A 24,748-nucleotide genomic window follows, 5' to 3' on the forward strand; every position below is an offset into this window, starting at 1 on the left:
ATACATCTTCTTCCTTCGCCCTAGTCTACCATATCTTCTTAATACCCGACCGCTACATCAAACTAAAACGTGAGGGCTACAGAAAACGCATAGCAGAGTAAAAGGAAAAACAGATAGCCATTATTGAACCCATGGAGTCCGTATAATATATGAAACAATAATTTAATTTAATATACATCCCTCATATATAGAATCTAACAGTTTTTGAACTACTCAATAAACGTGTTCCCTTTGAATTTTTTCGATGGCTTTACAGCGAGTGAATATCGTATTCAATGGTAGATGGATTGAATCATCCCGATATATTGACTAATGCATCCTTGATGTATATGTTTCAGTTTCATTGTCGTTTCAAGAATTTGTAAACTGCATCAAACATAACTTTTTCCAACTTCAGAACTTTTTGTCTCTCGGTTGATCGTTTACTGGACTAGTTGCAACAATTCGAACCTCATTCGGATTGTTGATGATAAAGATGTGTCTTGGATTATGTTAGTCATATCGAAATTCACCGATAATGATTTACTTGTTGTCGTTGACAATGTATCTGCTACTGATATTGGAAATACCCCGTATTTTAGTAATGAATTATCAAGAACTGAAGACTCGCGTAATAAAAATGGAATTATTGACCTTGATGAATTTGAATCTCTCATACTGGTATATCCATTAGAGTTAGACCAATGTTTAGGCTGATGGAAACTCGCGTAATGAAAACGATCACTTGTTCTTGTTTTGACCTCTCCCTTCCCCTTTTTCATCTTTATATTCTCTACAATTTATAAAAATTTATAAGAACAATATATATTTATAAGTACACAACAAATCCCAATTAATCTTCATAAAATAAAGGGCATATCTGTTCACGTTTTATGCCCTTTATTTTAAGAAGATTAAAATAAACAAATAGAATATAAAATATCTGTTCAACTGTATCAATAAATTTAACATTTAAGTGGAAAAAAAAGTTTGTACTATATTTTAAAAATAGAAGAACACCAGTCAAGAAGAACATCGAAAACAGATGCAGAGAATGTTCAAACCTGGGACAAATCTTAAGAAGAAAATTTGAGGACGGGGTACTTTTTATCTACCTGCAGAAAATGTGAGAATAGGGGACAAATCCAAAGAATAACTCATCGATTTGAAAATGAACAGAAGGTTAAAGACGAAACAAACTGTTGAATACCTGAACGAAGGTCGGTGGAAAGCGATCTTAAAAGGAAATGGTGGAAAGTGATCTTAAAATTTACCAAAATGGAGGAAAGAACGGAGATGGCTGTGCGAACGAAAAGTTGAAGCAACGAAGATGCTAAAGGAACAAAGATATGAAGGAAAGGAGATGACACAAATTTTTTTTAGGGTTTCTAAAAGTGGAGAAGTAAATGTAGAAGATGTGAAGTAGTTTCATGCAAAAGATATGATATGTTGCAGAAGATGTTTATTTTCTTTGGGGGGTGGGAAATTATAATATTCAAGTGTGGGTGCATAGTTTGTATAATTATAGGGTATTTGTGATATTTGTTACAATTGTATCTAGAAATCACATTTGTCAATTAGGTAAGGGCATTTAAGGCATTGTTCTCCCATTTATTATTTAAAAATTAATTGTTTTTCTATTTTGTCAATTTAAAAATAAAATTACCATTTTTCCAAAGTAAACCTCTAATTTTGCTAATTTTCTTGCCAGTCCTTGTCAAAATCTGGCAAAATTTATATCTCGAGACATGTCAATGCGACAGACTTTCCATTTTCTAAATTTGTTTCTTCGACCCAATCCAACTCCACCACGCCTTCCCTGTGTCCCTTGCCAGATCAAATATTACAAAGAAAACCATCAAAATAGCAAAATATTGGATAACAAACATAAAAATAGCAAATCTAAAAAATAATTTGATTTATAGCAAAACTGTTTGCTGGATAATTCTTTTGAAGTTTTTTTTGCTTGAGTATACCCCTTTACAAAGAACAATTCCTAGCATACAAGTACAATGTATTTGTATAGGTAAAAAAACCAGGTAAAATATCACAGAGCACGAATACAGTGTATCTACACATTCACTTTTGGTAAATCTTAACTAAATCAAAAAATATTCTCTTGCAGCAGAAGATTAAACAAACATCCCCTAAAAATATGGTTTTAGTTTCAATTAGATTTATGAACTATTAGGATTTAAATCAATTAATTCATAATTTTTTATATTTCATATTATTTATAAAAACTTTATTAAATAATACATATTGCAAATTTTTAATAACAATTTGAATCTACATTTTATATCATCCTCTAAAATTGTCAATTTGAATTTAAATTTTACCTTGTATCCCTAAAATAATACCAAAGATAAATTGAACTATTTCACATTTTTTTATTATTCAAACTATTTATCAAAAATATACATAAATAATACATAATACATATTTGATATTTATTAACATTTTGAGTTTAGAAATATATATCTCACCCTAAAATCGTTAATTTTAATTCAAATTTTATACCTTATTTTAAAATCTAAATTTTACACGTTAATTTTAAATCGTTAGTTTGAATTCCTAAAATTATGCTAAAGATATCGAACTTAAATTTGAGTTAGATATTATCCCTTAAATAATGCTAAAGATAAAAAACTTCATTTACAGTATCTTCATCCCTTAAATTCTACTGCTTTAACAATAATTTCATAAATAATACATAATACATCATTGTTATTTTGAATTCAAATTTCATACATTATCCCTAAAATGATGATACATATAATGATTTGATTGGATGATTCAAATGCTAAAAATAACAATTCAAATTCTAAAGATAACCAAAAACTTCTTCATTATCCTACATTATTCTTGAAATAATAATTTAAGATACAACGATATGGATAATTCAAATTGATTATGCAATTGTTCTACAATTTTGCCAAAAATTAAATCTTGCCATTTTAATAATATTTTAGCATAATACTTTTCGGTTAATTATTTTCAGATATTTTGAAATAATCTTGCCAATATAATAATTTATTCCTTGATCAGTTGCACTACTCAATAAACATTTTGAAACAATCTTGCCAATTTAATAATATATTCCCTGATTAGTTGCACTACTCAGTAAATGTTTTCTGATTTCTGTAACTGTTTTTATCAAAGGCTTTCATTCTTTTCAGTACATCCCTTTGAATTTTTTGCAATGGCTTTACAAAGAGTGGAGACTATGTTGGATGACAGATGTATTGAATCTTCTCGATATATTGATTATCGTGTTCTTAATGTATACGTTCTTGTTTCATCATCGTTTCAAGAATTTATAAATTGCATTCAAGGTAGACTTTTCCCAACTTCAGAACTTTTTGTTTCTCATAGACCGTTTACTGAAATGGTTGCAACAATCCGAACCTCATTTGGATTGTTGATGATAAGGATGTGTCTTGGCTTATGTTAGTTCTGTCGAAATTCTCTGACAATGATTTACTTGTTGTTGTTGACTCTGTATCGCTGGTGATGTTGGAATTACCCCGTATTTGAATAGCGAAGTATCTAGAGCTCAAGACTCACATAATGAAACAGAGATTATTGACCTTGATGCATTTGAATCAACTTATGTTGGAATACCTATTAGAGTGGGATCAATGTTTAGGAATAAATTAGTTTTGAATAAAGCTATTTATATGCTTGCTGTGAATATGTAACGCCCCGAAAATTTAAGGTAAAATTTTCTCGTTTTATGTAAATTATTCGGAATTCTAAAATGTTGGTGTAAGTTGATATAATAATAATATAACATTAATTATATTATTATTATTAATATTTATTTTATTTGTTATAATATTAATATTAGAATTATTATTATTATTTAATATTATAGTAATATTATTAAACAATAACATTATTATTACATAATATTAATTTATTATTTATTTAATATTAATATTATTAATATATTATTATCATTACTTTATTATTATTATTATTTTTATTTAATATATATATTATTATTTATTTTAAATTATTTAATATTAATAATTTTAATATTAATTATACTTATTTTGTTTTATATATATATATATTTTAAAAAAAAAAAAAAGGAGAGAGGAAGAAACCCTACGCGCGCCGTTCCCCCCTCATTCGTTCCGTTTTCTTCTTCTCCACCGCGCCGCCAGCCCCTGTCGTTTTCTCCTTCTCCTGCGTTCTCTTCTTCGTCTCCGCCACCATCACCATCCTCTCCGTCTCCGTCCTCTGCCCCTATCTCCATCTCCGTCGGTGTGCGTAGCCTCGCCGGACGTTCGCCGCAGCCACCATCCGCAAGCCGCACCGCCAGCCGTCAGTCCGAGCGAAAGCTTGCAAGCAGCCGCATCCCGTCTCTTCGTCGTCGTCCGTCGGATCCCAGCTGACGCCGCCACCGTGAGGTTCGCCGGTTGCTGCAGCCCTCATCGTACCGCCGTCGTTCGCCGGAAGAGAGAACCCTCCAAAACCGTGCTGCCCGTTTCGCCCAACCCGACCCGGTTCCAAGCTGACCCGACCCGAAACCGCTTCCAGTCCGAGCCGAGTGAGCCGCGTGAGCCGAGCCGAGCGAGCCGCGTGAGCCGAGCCGAGCGAGCCGAGTGAGCCGAGCCCGAGCCGAGTGAGCCGAGCCGCGAGCCGAGTGAGCCGAGCCGCGAGCCGAACTAAGCCGAGCCAAGCCGAGCCGAGCCGAGCCGAGCCGAGTCCAAGCCGAGCCGAGCCACCTAAGCCTTCCTTCCTCCACTTCGGGTCACGGTGAGTCTTCGGTAAGGATTGTTTTGATGAATTCCCTAATGTTACTACATCCAATTCGAGTTTGAATATTGGAATAAGATATGACCCTACTTTTCTCCCTTGAAGGTAGTAAGGAGTTGACGCTTAAGTTCTCGGGTCCCGCGGCAGGCTTGTTTGGAGGTAGTCCTCCTTTCCTTGGGTAAGTCAACGGGTGTCGTTTCGGACCTTTTAAAGCGACTTCTACTAGAGTCATCAACTAAAACCCTTGTGTAATCGTTCAGGTTGATCCGTTGAGCGTGGATTCGATCGAGGGGCATAACCGAGTATCAGGTAAGGGTTTTCCTACTACTGGACCCCGAGTCCAGGCTGAAAACGTAGTAATCCACAGGGGATTACACGTTAGTGACTGTACTGAATAACTGTATGCGTGTTGACTGTTAAGTACTGATATTATATTTTGTCTGATGTAAATATACTGTGACTGCTAATTGTGGATTGAGATTTTATGTTGATGGACCTTAAAGTTACGATTCAGTATGTAGTAAAACACTGGTCTGGATGTGGTTCATGGAGTTTGGACGGGGAAGGACAGTGAGTCCGGTTTTTGGTTGTTAGTCGATTGGATCTAGGGTTTTCCCCTAATGGTGTGCGAATTTGTAATGCATATAGCAACTGAGGGTATAGATGTTTAAACCTATACTATCTGACTGACAAAGCCTATGGCGGAACTGTAATATGAATGCCGTTGGGGTGTGACTGATGTAGACAGTTTAGTATGGACTGAGGGGTAACAGTTAGCTTCATCTATGGGGTAGTGTGCCTTACGGATATGTGCATCCTTCGGGAGCACTAGATTGATATGTGCATCCTTCGGGAGCACTAGACTGATATGTGCTTCCTCCGGGAGTACTAGACTGATATGTGCATCCTTCGGGAGCACTGGACTGATATGTGCATCCTTCGGGAGCACTGGACTGATATGTGCATCCTTCGGGAGCACTAGACTGATATGTGCATCCTTCGGGAGCACTAGACTGATATGTGCGTTCTACGGGACCACTAGACTGTTATGTAGGGTACCCCCGAATAGGAAGTTAACTGTTGTCCCCTAACGGGCCCAGTAGTGGGTCCCTTACTGGGTATGTTTATACTCACCCTTTCTCTTCTTTAACTTTTCAGGTAGGGGTACAGCGAAGGGCAGACCGACGAGAGGCAGGAAGGATGCGTGAAGGCCATATGGACGCGTCTGGTTTTCTTATCGCTTCCGCTATGTATTTTGTCAGAATATTTTGACTTGTGATTTTGAACTGGTGACTTGATATTTTTATTTTGTGACTTTTGATTTATTTAAAATAGGGCCCGAAACTGTCTTTTGTAAGGTTTCTAATGTTTTAATGAATCGTAACTGGTCCGTTTTAAATTTTATGTTGAATGGTCGAGTTTTGGTATTTGGTAGTGACCTCAGCTTAGTCCGGAAAGTTGGGTCGTTACAGTTGGTATCAGAGCCTAAGTTTTAGGTTCTGTAGACTGACTTATAATGTGAGTCTGTGTTTTGTGTCCTTATGGCTGAAACGATCCTTGCCGCTCGTCAGGTACGCTCTCATGAAAGTATATGTATAACTCTACATGCATTACCTTACCTAAGTTAAACTGCAAATTCAATTACCATTTATGACTAAAGGAATCGTTGGTGGTTGTTAGGGAAATGCCACCAAGGAGAGGTGCACGTAGGGGTGGCCGAAGAGGCCGAGGAAGGGGAGCAGGACGCGTTCAGCCTGAGGTGCAGCCTGTAGCCCAAGCCCCTGACCCGGCTGCGCCAGTTACTCATGCGGACCTAGCCGCCATGGAGCAGAGGTTTAGAGATTTGATTATGCAGATGCGGGAGCAGCAGAAGCCTGCCTCCCCAACTCCGGCGCCAGCTCCAGCGCCAGCCCCAGCACCAGTTCCTGCTCCAGCTCCGGCTCCAGTACCAGTTGCGCCCCAGTTTGTGCCGGATCAGTTGTCAGCAGAGGCTAAGCACCTGAGGGATTTCAGGAAGTACAATCCCACGACGTTCGATGGGTCTTTGGAGGACCCCACCAGGGCTCAGATGTGGTTATCGTCCTTGGAGACCATATTCCGTTACATGAAATGCCCTGAGGATCAGAAGGTTCAGTGTGCTGTTTTTATGTTGACTGACAGAGGTACTGCATGGTGGGAGACTACAGAGAGAATGCTAGGTGGTGATGTGAGTCAGATCACGTGGCAGCAGTTCAAGGAGAGTTTCTATGCGAAATTCTTCTCTGCCAGTTTGAGAGACGCCAAGCGGCAGGAGTTCCTGAACTTAGAGCAGGGTGACATGACAGTGGAGCAGTATGATGTGGAGTTTGACATGTTATCCCGCTTCGCTCCCGAGATGATAGCGACCGAGGCGGCCAGAGCTGATAAGTTTGTTAGAGGCCTCAGACTGGACATTCAGGGTTTGGTCCGAGCTTTCAGACCCGCTACTCATGCCGATGCACTGCGCCTGGCAGTGGATCTCAGTTTACAGGAGAGGGCCAACTCGTCTAAGACCGCTGGTAGAGGTTCGACGTCGGGACAGAAGAGGAAGGCTGAGCAGCAGCCTGTTCCAGTACCACAGCGGAATTTCAGATCAGGTGGTGAGTTTCGCAGCTTCCAGCAGAAACCTTTTGAGGCAGGGGAGGCTGCCAGAGGAAAGCCGTTGTGTACCACTTGTGGGAAGCACCATCTGGGCCGTTGCTTATTCGGGACCAGGACCTGCTTTAAGTGCAGGCAAGAGGGTCATACAGCTGATAGATGCCCGTTGAGACTCACGGGGATCGCGCAGAATCAGGGAGCAGGTGCTCCACACCAGGGTAGAGTCTTTGTTACCAACAGGACTGAGGCTGAGAAGGCAGGCACAGTAGTGACAGGTACGCTCCCAGTGTTGGGGCACTACGCCTTAGTTTTGTTTGATTCGGGTTCGTCACATTCTTTTATCTCTTCCGCATTTGTGTCGCATGCCCGCTTAGAGGTAGAGCCCTTACATCATGTTCTATCAGTATCTACTCCTTCCGGGGAATGTATGTTGTCGAAGGAAAAGGTGAAAGCATGCCAGATTGAGATAGCAGGCCATGTGATTGAAGTAACGCTGATAGTCCTGGATATGCTGGACTTTGATGTAATCCTGGGTATGGATTGGTTGGCCGCTAACCACGCCAGCATAGATTGTTCACGTAAGGAGGTAACGTTTAACCCTCCCTCGATGGCCAGTTTTAAATTTAAGGGAGGAGGGTCAAAGTCGTTGCCTCAGGTAATCTCAGCCATCAGGGCCAGTAAACTGCTCAGTCAGGGTACTTGGGGTATCTTAGCAAGCGTGGTGGATACTAGAGAGGTCGATGTATCCCTGTCGTCAGAACCGGTGGTGAGGGACTATCCGGACGTTTTTCCTGAGGAACTTCCAGGGTTACCTCCGCACAGGGAGGTTGAGTTTGCCATAGAGTTGGAGCCGGGCACGGTTCCTATATCCAGAGCCCCTTACAGAATGGCCCCCGCAGAACTGAAAGAACTGAAGGTACAGTTACAGGAATTGCTTGATAAGGGATTCATTCGACCGAGCGTGTCACCTTGGGGTGCGCCAGTCTTATTCGTTAAGAAGAAGGACGGATCGATGCGTCTGTGCATTGACTATAGGGAGTTGAACAAAGTAACCGTAAAGAACAGATATCCCTTGCCCAGGATTGACGATCTATTTGACCAGTTACAGGGAGCCACAGTGTTCTCTAAGATTGATCTTCGGTCGGGATACCATCAGCTGAGGATTAAGGATGAGGATGTACCGAAGACAGCATTTCGTTCCAGGTACGGACACTACGAGTTTATTGTGATGTCTTTTGGTTTGACGAATGCTCCGGCAGTGTTTATGGACTTGATGAACAGAGTGTTTAGGGAGTTCCTAGATACTTTTGTGATTGTGTTTATCGACGATATCTTGATATACTCCAAGACGGAGGCCGAACACGGGGAGCATTTACGTATGGTTTTGCAAACACTTCGGGATAATAAGTTATACGCAAAGTTCTCGAAGTGCGAGTTTTGGCTGAAGCAGGTGTCCTTTCTGGGTCACGTGGTTTCTAAGGCTGGAGTCTCTGTGGATCCAGCTAAGATAGAGGCAGTCACCGGTTGGACCCGACCTTCCACAGTCAGTGAGGTTCGTAGCTTTCTGGGTTTAGCAGGCTATTATCGACGGTTTGTGGAGAACTTCTCTCGTATAGCTACTCCTCTTACTCAGTTGACCAGAAAGGGAACTCCTTTTGTTTGGAGCAAGGCATGTGAGGACAGTTTCCAGAACCTTAAACAGAAGCTAGTTACCGCACCGGTTCTTACTGTACCTGATGGTTCTGGCAGTTTCGTGATTTATAGTGATGCTTCCAAGAAGGGTCTGGGTTGTGTTTTAATGCAGCAGGGTAAGGTGGTCGCTTATGCGTCTCGTCAGTTGAAGAGTCATGAGCAGAACTACCCTACACATGATCTAGAGTTGGCAGCAGTGGTTTTTGCTTTGAAAATATGGAGGCATTATTTATATGGTGAAAAGATACAGATATTCACAGATCATAAGAGCTTGAAATACTTCTTTACTCAGAAAGAATTGAATATGAGACAGCGAAGGTGGCTTGAGTTAGTGAAGGATTACGATTGTGAGATACTGTATCATCCGGGTAAGGAAAATGTTGTAGCTGATGCTCTTAGTAGAAAGGTATCACATTCGGCAGCACTTGTTACCCGGCAGGCCCCATTGCATCGGGATCTCGAGCGGGCTGAGATTGCAGTGTCAGTAGGGGCAGTTACTATGCAGTTAGCCCAGTTGACGGTACAGCCGACTTTGAGGCAAAGGATCATTGATGCTCAGAGTAACGATCCTTATCTGGTTGAGAAACGTGGCCTAGCAGAGGCAGGGCAAACGGCTGAGTTCTCGTTATCCTCTGATGATGGACTGTTGTTTGAGAGACGCCTCTGTGTTCCGTCAGATAGTGCGGTTAAGACAGAATTATTATCGGAGGCTCACAGTTCCCCATTTTCCATGCACCCAGGTAGTACGAAGTTGTATCAGGACCTGAAGCGGGTTTATTGGTGGCGTAACATGAAGAGGGAAGTAGCAGAATTTGTTAGTAAATGCTTGGTGTGTCAGCAGGTTAAGGCACCAAGGCAGAAACCAGCGGGTTTATTACAACCCTTGAGCATACCGGAATGGAAGTGGGAAAACGTGTCCATGGATTTCATTACAGGGCTACCGAGAACTCTGAGGGGTTTTACAGTGATTTGGGTTGTGGTGGACAGACGTACTAAATCAGCGCACTTTGTTCCGGGTAAATCCACCTATACTGCTAGTAAGTGGGCACAGTTGTTCATGTCTGAGATAGTGAGATTGCACGGAGTGCCAGTGTCGATTGTTTCTGATAGAGATGCCCGTTTCACTTCCAAATTCTGGAAGGGCTTGCAGACTGCTATGGGCACGAGGTTAGATTTTAGTACAGCTTTCCATCCACAGACTGACGGTCAGACTGAGCGTCTGAACCAAGTTTTAGAGGATATGTTGCGAGCGTGTGCATTGGAATTTCCAGGTAGCTGGGACTCCCACCTACATTTGATGGAATTTGCTTATAATAACAGTTATCAGGCTACTATTGGCATGGCGCCGTTTGAGGCCCTGTACGGCAAATGTTGTAGATCCCCGGTTTGCTGGGGTGAGGTAGGTGAGCAGAGATTGATGGGTCCTGAGTTAGTTCAGTCTACTAACGAAGCGATACAGAAGATTAGATCACGCATGCATACCGCTCAGAGTAGGCAGAAGAGTTATGCAGATGTGAGGCGGAAGGACCTTGAGTTTGAGGTAGGGGATAAAGTATTCTTAAAGGTAGCACCTATGAGAGGTGTCTTGCGTTTTGAAAGGAGGGGAAAGTTGAGTCCCCGTTTTGTTGGGCTGTTTGAGATTCTGGAGCGGATTGGCCCTGTAGCTTATCGCTTGGCGTTGCCTCCATCACTCTCGACAGTCCATGATGTGTTTCACGTTTCTATGTTGAGGAAGTACATGCCAGATCCATCCCATGTAGTGGATTACGAGCCACTAGAGATTGATGAAAACTTGAGCTATGTTGAACAACCTGTTGAGGTGCTTGCTAGAGAGGTGAAGACGTTGAGGAATAAAGAAATTCCCCTAGTTAAAGTCTTATGGCGGAATCACCGGGTAGAAGAGGCTACATGGGAGCGTGAAGATGACATGAGGTGCCGTTATCCCAAACTGTTCGAGGAATAAAACTTTCGAGGACGAAAGTTCCCTAAGGAGGGAAGATTGTAACGCCCCGAAAATTTAAGGTAAAATTTTCTCGTTTTATGTAAATTATTCGGAATTCTAAAATGTTGGTGTAAGTTGATATAATAATAATATAACATTAATTATATTATTATTATTAATATTTATTTTATTTGTTATAATATTAATATTAGAATTATTATTATTATTTAATATTATAGTAATATTATTAAACAATAACATTATTATTACATAATATTAATTTATTATTTATTTAATATTAATATTATTAATATATTATTATCATTACTTTATTATTATTATTATTTTTATTTAATATATATATTATTATTTATTTTAAATTATTTAATATTAATAATTTTAATATTAATTATACTTATTTTGTTTTATATATATATATATTTTAAAAAAAAAAAAAAGGAGAGAGGAAGAAACCCTACGCGCGCCGTTCCCCCCTCATTCGTTCCGTTTTCTTCTTCTCCACCGCGCCGCCAGCCCCTGTCGTTTTCTCCTTCTCCTGCGTTCTCTTCTTCGTCTCCGCCACCATCACCATCCTCTCCGTCTCCGTCCTCTGCCCCTATCTCCATCTCCGTCGGTGTGCGTAGCCTCGCCGGACGTTCGCCGCAGCCACCATCCGCAAGCCGCACCGCCAGCCGTCAGTCCGAGCGAAAGCTTGCAAGCAGCCGCATCCCGTCTCTTCGTCGTCGTCCGTCGGATCCCAGCTGACGCCGCCACCGTGAGGTTCGCCGGTTGCTGCAGCCCTCATCGTACCGCCGTCGTTCGCCGGAAGAGAGAACCCTCCAAAACCGTGCTGCCCGTTTCGCCCAACCCGACCCGGTTCCAAGCTGACCCGACCCGAAACCGCTTCCAGTCCGAGCCGAGTGAGCCGCGTGAGCCGAGCCGAGCGAGCCGCGTGAGCCGAGCCGAGCGAGCTGCGTGAGCCGAGCCGAGCGAGCCGAGTGAGCCGAGCCGCGAGCCGAGTGAGCCGAGCCGCGAGCCGAGTGAGCCGAGCCACGAGCCGAGCCGAGTCCAAGCCGAGCCGAGCCACCTAAGCCTTCCTTCCTCCACTTCGGGTCACGATGAGTCTTCGGTAAGGATTGTTTTGATGAATTCCCTAATGTTACTACATCCAATTCGAGTTTGAATATTGGAATAAGATATGGCCCTACTTTTCTCCCTTGAAGGTAGTAAGGAGTTGACGCTTAAGTTCTCGGGTCCCGCGGCAGGCTTGTTTGGAGGTAGTCCTCCTTTCCTTGGGTAAGTCAACGGGTGTCGTTTCGGACCTTTTAAAGCGACTTCTACTAGAGTCATCAACTAAAACCCTTGTGTAATCGTTCAGGTTGATCCGTTGAGCGTGGATTCGATCGAGGGGCATAACCGAGTATCAGGTAAGGGTTTTCCTACTACTGGACCCCGAGTCCAGGCTGAAAACGTAGTAATCCACAGGGGATTACACGTTAGTGACTGTACTGAATAACTGTATGCGTGTTGACTGTTAAGTACTGATATTATATTTTGTCTGATGTAAATATACTGTGACTGCTAATTGTGGATTGAGATTTTATGTTGATGGACCTTAAAGTTACGGTTCAGTATGTAGTAAAACACTGGTCTGGATGTGGTTCATGGAGTTTGGACGGGGAAGGACAGTGAGTCCGGTTTTTGGTTGTTAGTCGATTGGATCTAGGGTTTTCCCCTAATGGTGTGCGAATTTGTAATGCATATAGCAACTGAGGGTATAGATGTTTAAACCTATACTATCTGACTGACAAAGCCTATGGCGGAACTGTAATATGAATGCCGTTGGGGTGTGACTGATGTAGACAGTTTAGTATGGACTGAGGGGTAACGGTTAGCTTCATCTATGGGGTAGTGTGCCTTACGGATATGTGCATCCTTCGGGAGCACTAGATTGATATGTGCATCCTTCGGGAGCACTAGACTGATATGTGCTTCCTCCGGGAGTACTAGACTGATATGTGCATCCTTCGGGAGCACTAGACTGATATGTGCATCCTTCGGGAGCACTGGACTGATATGTGCATCCTTCGGGAGCACTAGACTGATATGTGCATCCTTCGGGAGCACTAGACTGATATGTGCGTTCTACGGGACCACTAGACTGTTATGTAGGGTACCCCCGAATAGGAAGTTAACTGTTGTCCCCTAACGGGCCCAGTAGTGGGTCCCTTACTGGGTATGTTTATACTCACCCTTTCTCTTCTTTAACTTTTCAGGTAGGGGTACAGCGAAGGGCAGACCGACGAGAGGCAGGAAGGATGCGTGAAGGCCATATGGACGCGTCTGGTTTTCTTATCGCTTCCGCTATGTATTTTGTCAGAATATTTTGACTTGTGATTTTGAACTGGTGACTTGATATTTTTATTTTGTGACTTTTGATTTATTTAAAATAGGGCCCGAAACTGTCTTTTGTAAGGTTTCTAATGTTTTAATGAATCGTAACTGGTCCGTTTTAAATTTTATGTTGAATGGTCGAGTTTTGGTATTTGGTAGTGACCTCAGCTTAGTCCGGAAAGTTGGGTCGTTACAGAATAATAGTTTCGAACTAGTTACTATTAGGTTTAATCGTACATTGTTCGATATTCGTTGAAGATTCATCTTGTCCTTGGTATCTATGTGCTTCTGTATTAAAAAAAAAGGTGATATGTGGATAGTTCATAAATTCATGAGATACCCATCATTGTTCTGTTGATATCGTGAAATATGATCATAGGCAAGCAACACCCTGGATTGTTTCTGAGTGTATGAAGTCATCCTTTAAAATGAATGACAAGACCTCCATGTCGTCCCTTTGACGTTATCAATTATATGAAGATTCATCACGGAGTGAACGTAAGCAATGACAAGGCTTGGAGAGGTCGTGAAATTGCTTTGAATTTCATTAGGGGTACTCCGGAGCACTCGTATGCCATGTTGTCTGCATTTTCTGATGCATTGATCTGAAACAACCCATGTATAATAAACTATAAATACACTGTATTTTAAACAATAACACCTGGTCAATTTGGAAATACACTGTAATTCTCATTTATTTTATTTCACTGTTTTTAGGAATGTATACGACTGAAGCAGACGACGAAGGTCAGTTTAAATTCTATTTCATGGCACTGGTTTCTTCAATTGATGCATGAAATTATTGCGTACCAGTTTTTCAGTTGATGGTGCAACCATGAAGAACAAATACCTTGGTACTCTCATTTCTGCTTGCATTATTGATGACAATTCTCAAATTGTGCCATTAGCTTTTGCTGTTGTTGATTCAGAGAATGATTTGTCATGAGCATGACCTTTTCATAATCTTAAAGCTGTTTTTGGAGAACATAATGAAATGGTAATTGTGTCTGATGCTTACTGTAGCCACTTAATTTTGTCCGACATTATTTAAAATCAATTTAATTGTAGATTAATTTTTACCATAATTTTGGTTTATTTTTAATTTTGTGATTAACTACCTTTTTTCTAAAAAAATGTTATTTAACTACTTTTTAAGTTTTGTAGGTAGTTTGGTTAAAGTAACTGAACCATTTAGTTAGGGTAACTAAGGTAGGTGGATAAATACCAAAAATGGTAATTTTTTTGAATTTGATTTTGGTTCTTAAATGCTCCATTTTATCTTCTCTTCTAGCAACCCCCAAATCTTCATCTTTCTCTCTACAATGTCAAGAATCCAAAACACAAAAAACTTTAACTTAGTTGGAGGTGTACGGTAAGGTTTTGGTCCCAATGATTCGCACCTCAACAATAAGTGAGTTTAATATGTTGAGATTTCAACTTTTATTTCTTTTATTTTTCCTCATTTTCTTCTTATCATTTTGTTTTTTTTTCCTTCAAAGTTATTTATTTTTCATTATTCCTACTATTTTAATTATTTTATTTATCTTTCTTCAATCTTCCATAAAAATGCAAAAAATGAAAAAGAAAAAGAAAAAGAAAGACTAAATGATTAAATATTTGCTTATTATTATTGTTTTTATGTCTCTACTTTTATTTCTCTTATAATTATTTATTTATTATCTTGTGAGCTTCTCTTTTATAGTTTTTTATTTATTTATAATTAGCATTTTTATTTATTTAATTTTTTTCTTTTTATAGCATTTATTATTGTTTCATTAGTATTTTCTCATCTTGATTATTGCTTCTTTAATATTTTTCTCATTTTGATTATTGCTTCGTTAATATGTTCTTGTCTTTTATATGTTATTTAATATTTTATTTTTCTCTCTCTTTTGTGATTAATTTAATATGTTATTGTTAATAATTTTTAAGTTTGTTAACATTTTAAATTATTTTTTCTTAAAAAAATCTGACGATGGAATTTAGGAAATTTGGGAGTCCAATTTCTTAGAATTCTTGAGGTGAGGAAATTGATTCTTTGGAAGTTTGAGATAGATTCCAATATGTTTTTATTAAAATCTTAATATGTTATTTTGTGTTTGCATAATTTATTATGACGCTTCTTTACTCTTGTCTCTACTTATCTAATTTTCATATTAAGGCTCATTTTATTTTCTATTTAAAATTTTCAACTCTTTCTAATTAAAATTTTCAAGTTTTAAAATTCTTCTAATTTAAAATTCTCCAAGTTTTAAAATCTTTCACAAAACACTATTTTTAAAATTATTTAGAATTTTTTTCTTTTAAAGTTATACTTTTTCGTGTTTTTCAAACGTTCAAAATTTCATCTATGATTTCATAAGGTTTCTTAATCAATATTTTCTAATAACTTATACCGTTTTTCTTAAACAAAATCCTATGGCGGAATCTAAGAAATTTGGGAGTTCGATTTCCTAGAATTCTTGAGGTAAGAGATCACGTCTTTGGGAGTCCAAGATTTGATCCCAAAAAAAAAAAAATGATTTTAATTAATGTTTTAAAAAAATCTCTTTATTAGAAGACTATCCCTATGACGAATTTTGAGAAATTGTATTAATTTCTCACTTTCTTGAGGTGAGAAGATTTTCTTCAATATAGTCTAATTGATGGAATGCTTTCCACTTATTTTATGAGATCATTGTTTCAAAATTTGGAGTAATGAAGGGTACAATAAGACATTAGTTAAAAGAAATTAAAGAATATTTTCAATAATTCAAGATTTGAAATTTGGCAACCGTTTTCTAAACGAGTGTTGTGAGGTGCTATCACCTTATTCATACACAAATGACGCCCGAACTCAACTCTTGTTTTCGTAGACCATTTTTTATGATTTATTTAAAATTGTTTACTTTATTTCAGTGTCCAATCACACCGTGAAAAAGATTGGTGGTGACTCCTATTTTGTTTTGAAATTAACCCGTTTTAAGGATGTCGGCCGCTCCGCGTCGTCTCGAGCACGTGGCAACACTCATAAAAGTATAGAAAATGGGTTTAATGCCGTTTATGCGAAATAGCTGAACATGGATTATGTGCATTCCATTTGTACAAGAACTTGAAAAAGAACCATAAATCGCTTCCCATGGAGGACTTATTCCATAAATGTGTCAGAGCTTATACGCCATTAGAATTTGAGTACTACATGACACAACTCGATCAACTATCTCCATCAATTAGGCATGAGTTGGAAGCTCTTGGAAGACACATGTGGGCTAGGGAATTTTTTAGGAGAAAAAGATACCAGGTTATTACAACCAACATCTCTGAAAGTATGAATTCTACTTTGAAAGAACAATGAGAATTGTCTATAATTGGACTTCTAGAATCAATTCGTAGTTTGGTTCAAAAATGGTTTTACAAATGTCGTACCAAATGGAGTTTCCAATGCATGGAACTTTCAATATATGCAGAAGATATGATTCGAGAAGTTTTAAGGGAAAGTCTCTTAATGAATGTAAGTTGTTTGATATTCGAATAATAAATGCAATAATTATGTATGCACTTATTTGTACATGACATTTTTTAATGATTTGATAGATATATCCTGTAGACTAACATGAATTTGAAATCCACTATTGTAAGAAACAATATGCTGTCAACATTAAAGACATCTTTAATGTCGGTTATAAACCGACATTAAAGGCCTTCAATGTCGGTTATAAACCGACATCTTTGAAGGTGTTATTGAAGGCCTTTAATGTCGGTTCATCTTTAATGTCGGTGGATAACCGACATTAAATATGTCTTTAATGTCACTTATGATACATCTTTAATGTCGTTTTTCCACCGACATTAAAGATGTCTTTAATTTTTTTTTTAACCGACATTAAAGCTGTCTTTAATATCGTTTTTTCAAATTTATTTTTATTAAATCCTTGCATTATTGTCCATTTTGTATGACACCAAATAGTTAAAAATGAAATCTTTTACTTGTACATATACAAAATGAAATCTTAATAATGTGTACATTTATATACAACTTGGCTCCAAAGACAAAGAAATTATGAATCTTAATTATTATACACTAATCATCCTTTGGAAAAAAGAAAGAAAGAAAGAAAGAAAAAGAATATATTGAGAGAGCAATAACTAAAACTGAAACTAATAGCAAACTAGAACGCTTCACAAATGACCATCTTCAAGATCTTGTCATAAAGATGAGGGTCTGGCTAATTGTACTCACTTGCAACCATTTCTTCTATTGTAGTCATTTGTTTAGTGATAGCTCCCTGTAAAAGACATCAAGATGGTTGAATTGATAAGTAACAATGTTATGACCTAGTTATAATTGCAAGTCCTCGCAACCGAAACCTACGTAACTAAGTACCCATATCACAAACAAAACAAAAATGTAAAAAACAGAAACCAACTTATTTAAGAGAAAAAAAGGTCGTTCAAAGCAAGCAAACCACATATCACAAACCAAAACCTACATGTGAGTCCAAGAGTTCAAAAAAAAGAACTATGCAAAGAAATCAATCAATTAGGTAGAAGAGCAGGTGCAGGTGCAGATTAGAAAGAAATCTCATCACTCAGACTGACCAGGACTTTCTATGAAGTGTTAGATTCCAAAATGTTGAGATTAACCCTGAACTAACTAGCCAAAAACAGGCTACAATGCAAAATCCAAATCAACTTAATTAATAGCTTCCTTATGGAATACTAGTTTCAAAACTGAATCTAGCTTTGTGAAATGAATTGTTCGAGTAGGTTTTTCTTTCCTTTCTTTTTTGTTTAATGAGAAACAAGCGTTCAAATAGAGGTTTAAACATTTCCATTGATGTTACCAATAGGTCCAATAAAAGAAAAAACTTTAGTAATTTTCCCAAGTTCAAATTAAACCATAAAAAGAACCAAGAATTCCTCTATTAAAAGCTACTTCTTCCTCCTTCCTCCTTTTTATTTCCTTTTTCTGTTCCTTTCATTTATTTTTGAGGTTTATAGCTCTACCACTGACCTATAGACCCACCTTAAAAATAAGGGATCCATTTAAAGATAAGGGGAGAAAACCATGTATTGATGGAGCAGAGCATTCACAATTTCTCGATGAATGAAATATGCCAAAAACTGACGTACTAACCTGTTGTGTTCTATCACCATGAATGGTAGTGGCAGGAAAACCATTGAGGCATAACCAATGTTCAAGAGCATCAGCTCCCTTCTTTGTCTCCACAAAAACCAGAGTAAGAGATTGCTGTCAATACAGAAATTATATAAGAATCTTCTTTCCTTAGCAATTTGGGAAAAAGATAAATGATCAATGCCTAAGATTTAATATCCTTTCCTAGAAATATGAGGTCAGGAGTGCACAAGTCAATTAGAGATCAATTAATAAAATAAGTGATTATTGTTTAAAAACGAAAACTAGATCAACCCAAATCCTCACAATGATGTAAAAATATGGAACATATACCTTGCCCTGCACACCATTTGCCCTCTGTGCGTGAAGAAGGTCCAATAAATGACTTCTCTTGTGAGGTTCATGAACATACTCAACTCTTTGAGCAATTAGATCAGTGCTCGAACCCACTCTTCCAACAGCCAGAAATATATACTTGTCTAGAAAATCAGAGGCAAGTCTCTGCAAGAAAAAAATATAAATTATCTTTGTGTTGATCTACATCTTTTATGAGGATAAACAATAGGACAAAGCTGGATACTCTAGAATACCAACATTAGGAACTAACACTAGGAACTTTAGTCTATTTTTGGACATGATACTTCTTTTTGTAAGGAGCAGGTGGCAAAATCCCGATTAACACCTAAAGGAAGATTTCATAGACCACACAAGTCTTCCCGTTTTCATTTCTTATTGTAAAGGAACTTTATGTTCAACTGCTACATATAAAATGACTCATTCTATAGTAAGCTACAGCAAGTATCCCTGTGATATTGTCAGGCTTCATAAAAGTATTGTCATTCACTAAATTTAAAATGAAACAGACATCTACAAAGAAAAACAAGGTGAAACAATTACAAAGTTGGTGTTCAAATCAATGTACTCCTTAAAATCCCTCCATGACATGCATCGTCTAATCTCTGAAAGAATAATAATTTAATTCAATCGATAGCGTTGGAGGATACTATTTTTTTGCTCAAGAAAATTCTGTTCAAGCACGTGTGGTAGACATCAACAGCACCATCCGATCTGTCTGAAATACCATCATTTTCTGTGTCCTGAAACTTTCAATAGTTATGTTATGTTATGGAAGTTAACTTCGTTAAAAGCAATATAATTACCCCTTATACATAAATCCAATCTAGATAAAGAAGATTTGGCTTAACAAACTGACAGTCTAAGATGAACTTAATGAGTTTTTCCTTATTAATCTAGTAAACTCTGTCAATCATGATCAAGTTTCAAAGAACCCACCGTGAATAGCAAAACTGAAGCAACACAATGAAGTTGGTGAGTGGGAGAGTATGAATAACTTCCAAGCCAAGAATTGGTTAGAGTATGTAATAGGAGTTCGAACCCACATTCAAGAAGTTTCTCGGGTCGACCACTAGGACCTCCAGATTTGACTTGCCGCTCACATAATCACTAGACAAGGAGATCCTTGTCAATATGTTGTAGAGAACCCATTATAGCAAGTGCGCCAACACAACAGAAAACTGAAGTCACAGCAGAACCTGACATTAAGACACGAAACCTAAAACAATTAATAAGTAAATTTTGATTCATAAGACTTGAGCAATCAAAGAACATAAAAATATGCACTAATACAAATGCAATTTCAATGTCCAAGCAGGATAGTACCAAACAGCGTAAGAGAAGTAAGCAAAAAGGACTAAAAGATGTTGATTTTTTTAGCAACATATACCAATTGCAAACAAATAACAAATTCAGATTTAAATCAGAATTAATAATATAACACCAAAAGTTGATGAATCTAATACTATCTTTTACCATGGCCTCTGTTTCTAGCTCAGCGTCCTTCTTTGTGTTTATTTGTTTGAGTATAGGGAGAAGAACACAAATCAAAATTGAGAAATCTCTCAAGTTCAAACTTCAGTTTACTGCCCATTCTTCTACTTTGTACATGGGAAACCCCCTTAATCACCTATATACCAGAATAGTAGCAAGTCTTAGATGAAGAATATAAATATTAACCAAAACCTTTTAGTTTAATGGCAAAAGAAATAAATAATACAATGATACAAAATGTTTCCTATGTTAAAACCAACATTCCTTAGGAGTTTGCATCTTTTGAACAACCTACATTCACAAAAATAATACTAAAAAACCAAACAAAACGCTCACACAATCTAGAAATGGTCATTTTTCATGCTGTAATCAACTATTATTCATCCATTCACTATAACATACGAGGATTTAAATGCTCAAACATCTAGGAATCCCACCAAATAAAAAGATTAACACTACTTTTTTGGGATCTTTTAACATAAAAGGATAATATACATTTTATGGCAAAATGGAGTTTGTTTTACAGCTGGTCCCTTTTCTTATATTGAGCAACTTCATATCCATTATTAAAATACTAATGATTATTCACTGAAAAGATGATGTTATATACATGGTCCTAATCACTTCTTTTCTTTTCTAATATAATTAGTACTGAACTTTCTACTTTATCTCAATTTAAAAACTCTTTTTCCTAAAGAAAAATCATAAGGAAAATGACACAATTTGACTTGTTGATCATTGAAAGGGCGAAAATAAAGTAGGGCCACTACATTGCAACTGATGATTGGTTCATCCAAAATTCAATTTGATGATAATAAAATTTCCTCTTTTCTGTTTTCTAAGTCAAAACCAGCATCCACATGTCTCTTTCCAGCAACATGGGTCTGTCAATTTTACTATTTTTTTTTTTCTTCTTCTTCTTCTTCCCCATTTCGATGCTTCTCCTTATAAGGCCAGTGACGCAGATATATATATATATATATATATATATATATATATATATATATATATATATATATATATATATATATATATTCAACTAAAAGTACAATAGTTCATAAAGACATGCTGCAAAATAAACATAAAATCTGAATACTGGATGAGCTCAGAGAACAAACCAAAAATTGTTGTGGCTCATTGAAAAATTGATCACTTCAATGGCAGTGCATCCAACTACTTGCGTGCAAACAATAACTTAACAAACTCTGAACTCATTCTAACGTACAAGTTACACCTACATCAATTTACTTAACCAAAAACATTAGTAAGGCAGAGAACTAACATCAACTTTTGATAGTATCTCCAATAAATTCACCTCTTTCATCCCAAGGTCGATGTTCGTAAGACTTTCCTGCCATACTACGTTTCGTGTTGATTGTACCATGTTCGCAGCGAAACTCCGGAAAGTAATTCAGAAACCTTTTGCTTTCAAGCTCGTCGATGCCATTGAACAGGAAATTTTGTGCCACATCCTAATGGTTAGATGCAAAGTGAGAGAATGAAGATTTTTTAAATGATACAAGAAATACGACGACGAACGAGCACAAGCTGGGTATGAGAGATGGCTGTGATGGTGGGGACGACAACTAATCAGAGAAGAGAGGGAAGAAATTGATGAGATTGAGAAAGGAAGAAAGGGAAGAAATGTTGAGAGAGCCTTTCTTTCGTAGGGTTTGGTAGAGAAGAAAGGAGAAAAGAGTAAAGTAAGAGAGAGAAAAATTCAACTTTTTACAAAATTAAAAAAATAAAAAATAAAATAAAAAGACCTTTAATGTCGGTTCTAAAAAACATGATGTTTAATGTCGGTTTTAAACCGACATTAAAGATAAAGCTTTAATGTCGGTTTAAAACCGACATTAAACATCCGCCTTTTGAAAACCGACATTAAAGCTCATTTTTCATTTTTTCCACCCGACATTAAAGACCAGATTTCTTCTAGTGATAGTTTCTAATCGTATTTATCGTTCGAAGTATCTCTTATTTTGTAAATACAATATATTGGTTATTTTGAATGGGTAGGTTATATGATGTTGATTATAGCAACTATAAGTTGTACATATAAGTTGTAATATTTTATTGACTACAGTATAAACATCATTACCCAACTACAGTGTCTTTTAATTTATTTAATTTTGAACCCTGAACGGATTTAGGAATCACTTCACAAATAGATTCATAAAGTTCATATATCTAAAAATAATAGATTTCAGTTGAACAAAAAATTTATAGATCGAATGTAATTAAACCAACAGACCACTAAATATGCTTATAAATCGTGTAGACCCCAAACAAAAAAGTTTAAAACCAAACTATCAAGCCTAACTTAGATGCAAATCTAATGATGGTCTGTCCGGAGATGAATTTTCATTCTCTTTGTTTGATGGACCTACTTTTCCTCTTACAACATCTATCCATATTTTCGTTGACACTGGCTGAACCTCTCTATACAGTTTATCATTTGATCTCTTCATCCATTTTTCCATATCTTCTGTCATCTTTATAATTCTTCCTTTGTCGTGTTCAACTAAAGAAAAAAAAAGGAAATCCATTAATAGGATAACAATTTATAACTTACATATGAAGTATGGGATATGCTTACGTATTTTAGTATAACCCTTGTTGCTTGATTATTTTTGTCGATATTTGAAAGCTTGTCCTCACTTGACATCTTTCCTTTAATCTACAAGTTGTTGGTAAACAAAAGTTTAACTATAACATTATTGAAATCGTGGACCCCAAATTCATATTAAGTATGTTATTACCTTGGCCATCTGTGGTCGATCTTTAGTTCTGCCAAATGTTGGTTGCACATTCTTCACCGTTCTTGGGGTTGAATTCAATGAACATTAACCCTGTGCATACTTTAGTATTTCTCAAGGATTAGTTACTAGTATTATAAGAAAATCTATCACAAATATTCATACACAACTATTCACATCCTTATAAGGAATGGGTAGTCAAACCACAAGTCCAGTAAGCGAAATTTCAAATACTCTGTAATTAGGATCCACACTTTATAAAACTAATAGACATTCATTATAACAAACACATGCCAAATCATTTAGTAGTGTACTCATCAAAGTTCAGATTAAACAAAATCTCTAGAATTCAAATATCCACTTTTATGAAGTTACAAATCACTCTCGATAACAAACAGACCGAATCGGTAAAGAACAAAAAAAATATACACATCATTGTTGATCACAGCAACTTATTTTCACGCAGCCAGAGTTACAAATACCCTATAATTGAGATCCACACTTCATAAAACTAATAGTCATTCATTATAATAAACATATGCCAATCATTCAGTAATATTCTCATCAAATTCTGGATCAAATAAAGTCTCTAGAATTCAAATACCAACTTCTCTAAAGTTACAAACCACTCATGATAACAAACATATCCAATCTGTAAAGAACAAAAAATACACACATCATTGATGATCACATCAACATATCTCACGTAGTCAGAGTTTCAAATACCCAGTAATTGTGATCCACACTTCTTAAAACTAATAGTCATTCATTATAACAAACATATGTCATTCATTCAGTACTATACTCATCAAACGTCGAATCAAATAAAGAGTATAAAATTCAAATACCAATTTCTCTGAAGTTACGAACCACTCATGATAACAAGCAGACACAGTCTGTAAAGAATTAAAAAAAAATACACACATCATTGATGATCACAACCTATCTCATGCAGTCAGAGTTTCAAATACCTTGTAATTGTGATCCACACTTCTTAAAACTAATACTGATTCATTATAACAAACATATGTCATTCATTCAGTACTATACTCATAAAATGTCAGATCAAATAAAGAGTATAAAATTCAAATATCCAGTTCTTTGAAGTTTTAAATCACTAATGATGACAAACAGACGCCAAATTGTAAATAACAAAAAAAATATACTCATAATTGATTATCACATACTTTCTAATACGGTTAGCCTATTTCACGCAGTTAGAGTTACAAATACCATGTAATTGAGATACACACTTTCTAAAACTAATAGTCATTCATTATAACAAACATATGTCAATCATCCAGTACTATACTGTTTTCCCTCTATCTTCTTTTTTCTTCATTTCACATGTATAACATTTTCATCGATTGACCGTATGAGCTTGTTTATTTCTTCCTCGATTTTCTCCGTGTCCTATTACAATTATGTACATATTTTAGTTTATAAGAGGTATTATAAATAGTTTCAACAAGTTGTACTATATTTGTTTTTTTTCTTTACCTTATATACGGTGCGCGATCTCCATCTTGTCCTTCGGTGGTAGGTGGTGTACCTGATTTATTCAATCTAGTTTGTCCACTAGCTAGTCCTCTGGAAGTTTGGATTTGACTTCTAGCCATGCTTCCCTTTCTGTCT

At 37.1% G+C, this 24,748-nt stretch overlaps 1 protein-coding gene and 1 long non-coding RNA gene across 4 annotated transcripts; both read right to left on the bottom strand.

The window, feature by feature from the left end:
* Positions 1-17,415: 17,415 nt before the first annotated feature.
* Positions 17,416-19,711, bottom strand: LOC127150217 (DEAD-box ATP-dependent RNA helicase 52-like). Of its 3 annotated transcripts, none has more exons than XR_007822359.1 (4): positions 19,511-19,703; positions 18,840-19,007; positions 18,507-18,620; positions 17,416-17,655 (listed from the first exon to the last, which is right to left on the bottom strand). XR_007822359.1 is itself a non-coding variant. In XM_051087542.1 (4 exons), exons 1-4 carry the CDS (start codon positions 19,449-19,451, stop codon positions 17,596-17,598), a joined length of 390 nt encoding a protein of 129 aa, XP_050943499.1. In that variant the 5' UTR covers positions 19,452-19,711; the 3' UTR covers positions 17,416-17,595. The 3 variants fall into 3 exon arrangements, 2 of the variants coding, with proteins under 2 accessions (XP_050943499.1, XP_050943500.1); XM_051087542.1 differs by having other exon boundaries at positions 19,404-19,711; XM_051087543.1 differs by lacking the exon at positions 19,511-19,703 and adding an exon at positions 19,101-19,331.
* A 102-nt stretch (positions 19,712-19,813) lies between these two features.
* Positions 19,814-21,832, bottom strand: LOC127150218 (uncharacterized). Its single transcript, XR_007822360.1, has 3 exons — positions 21,637-21,832; positions 20,337-20,490; positions 19,814-20,059 (listed from the first exon to the last, which is right to left on the bottom strand). It is a non-coding gene; the product is annotated as an uncharacterized LOC127150218 (long non-coding RNA).
* Between the last annotated feature and the right edge of the window lie 2,916 nt (positions 21,833-24,748).

The sequence above is a fragment of the Cucumis melo genome, chromosome 7 (genome assembly GCF_025177605.1).
Source record: "Cucumis melo cultivar AY chromosome 7, USDA_Cmelo_AY_1.0, whole genome shotgun sequence".
NCBI lineage: Eukaryota > Viridiplantae > Streptophyta > Magnoliopsida > Cucurbitales > Cucurbitaceae > Cucumis > Cucumis melo.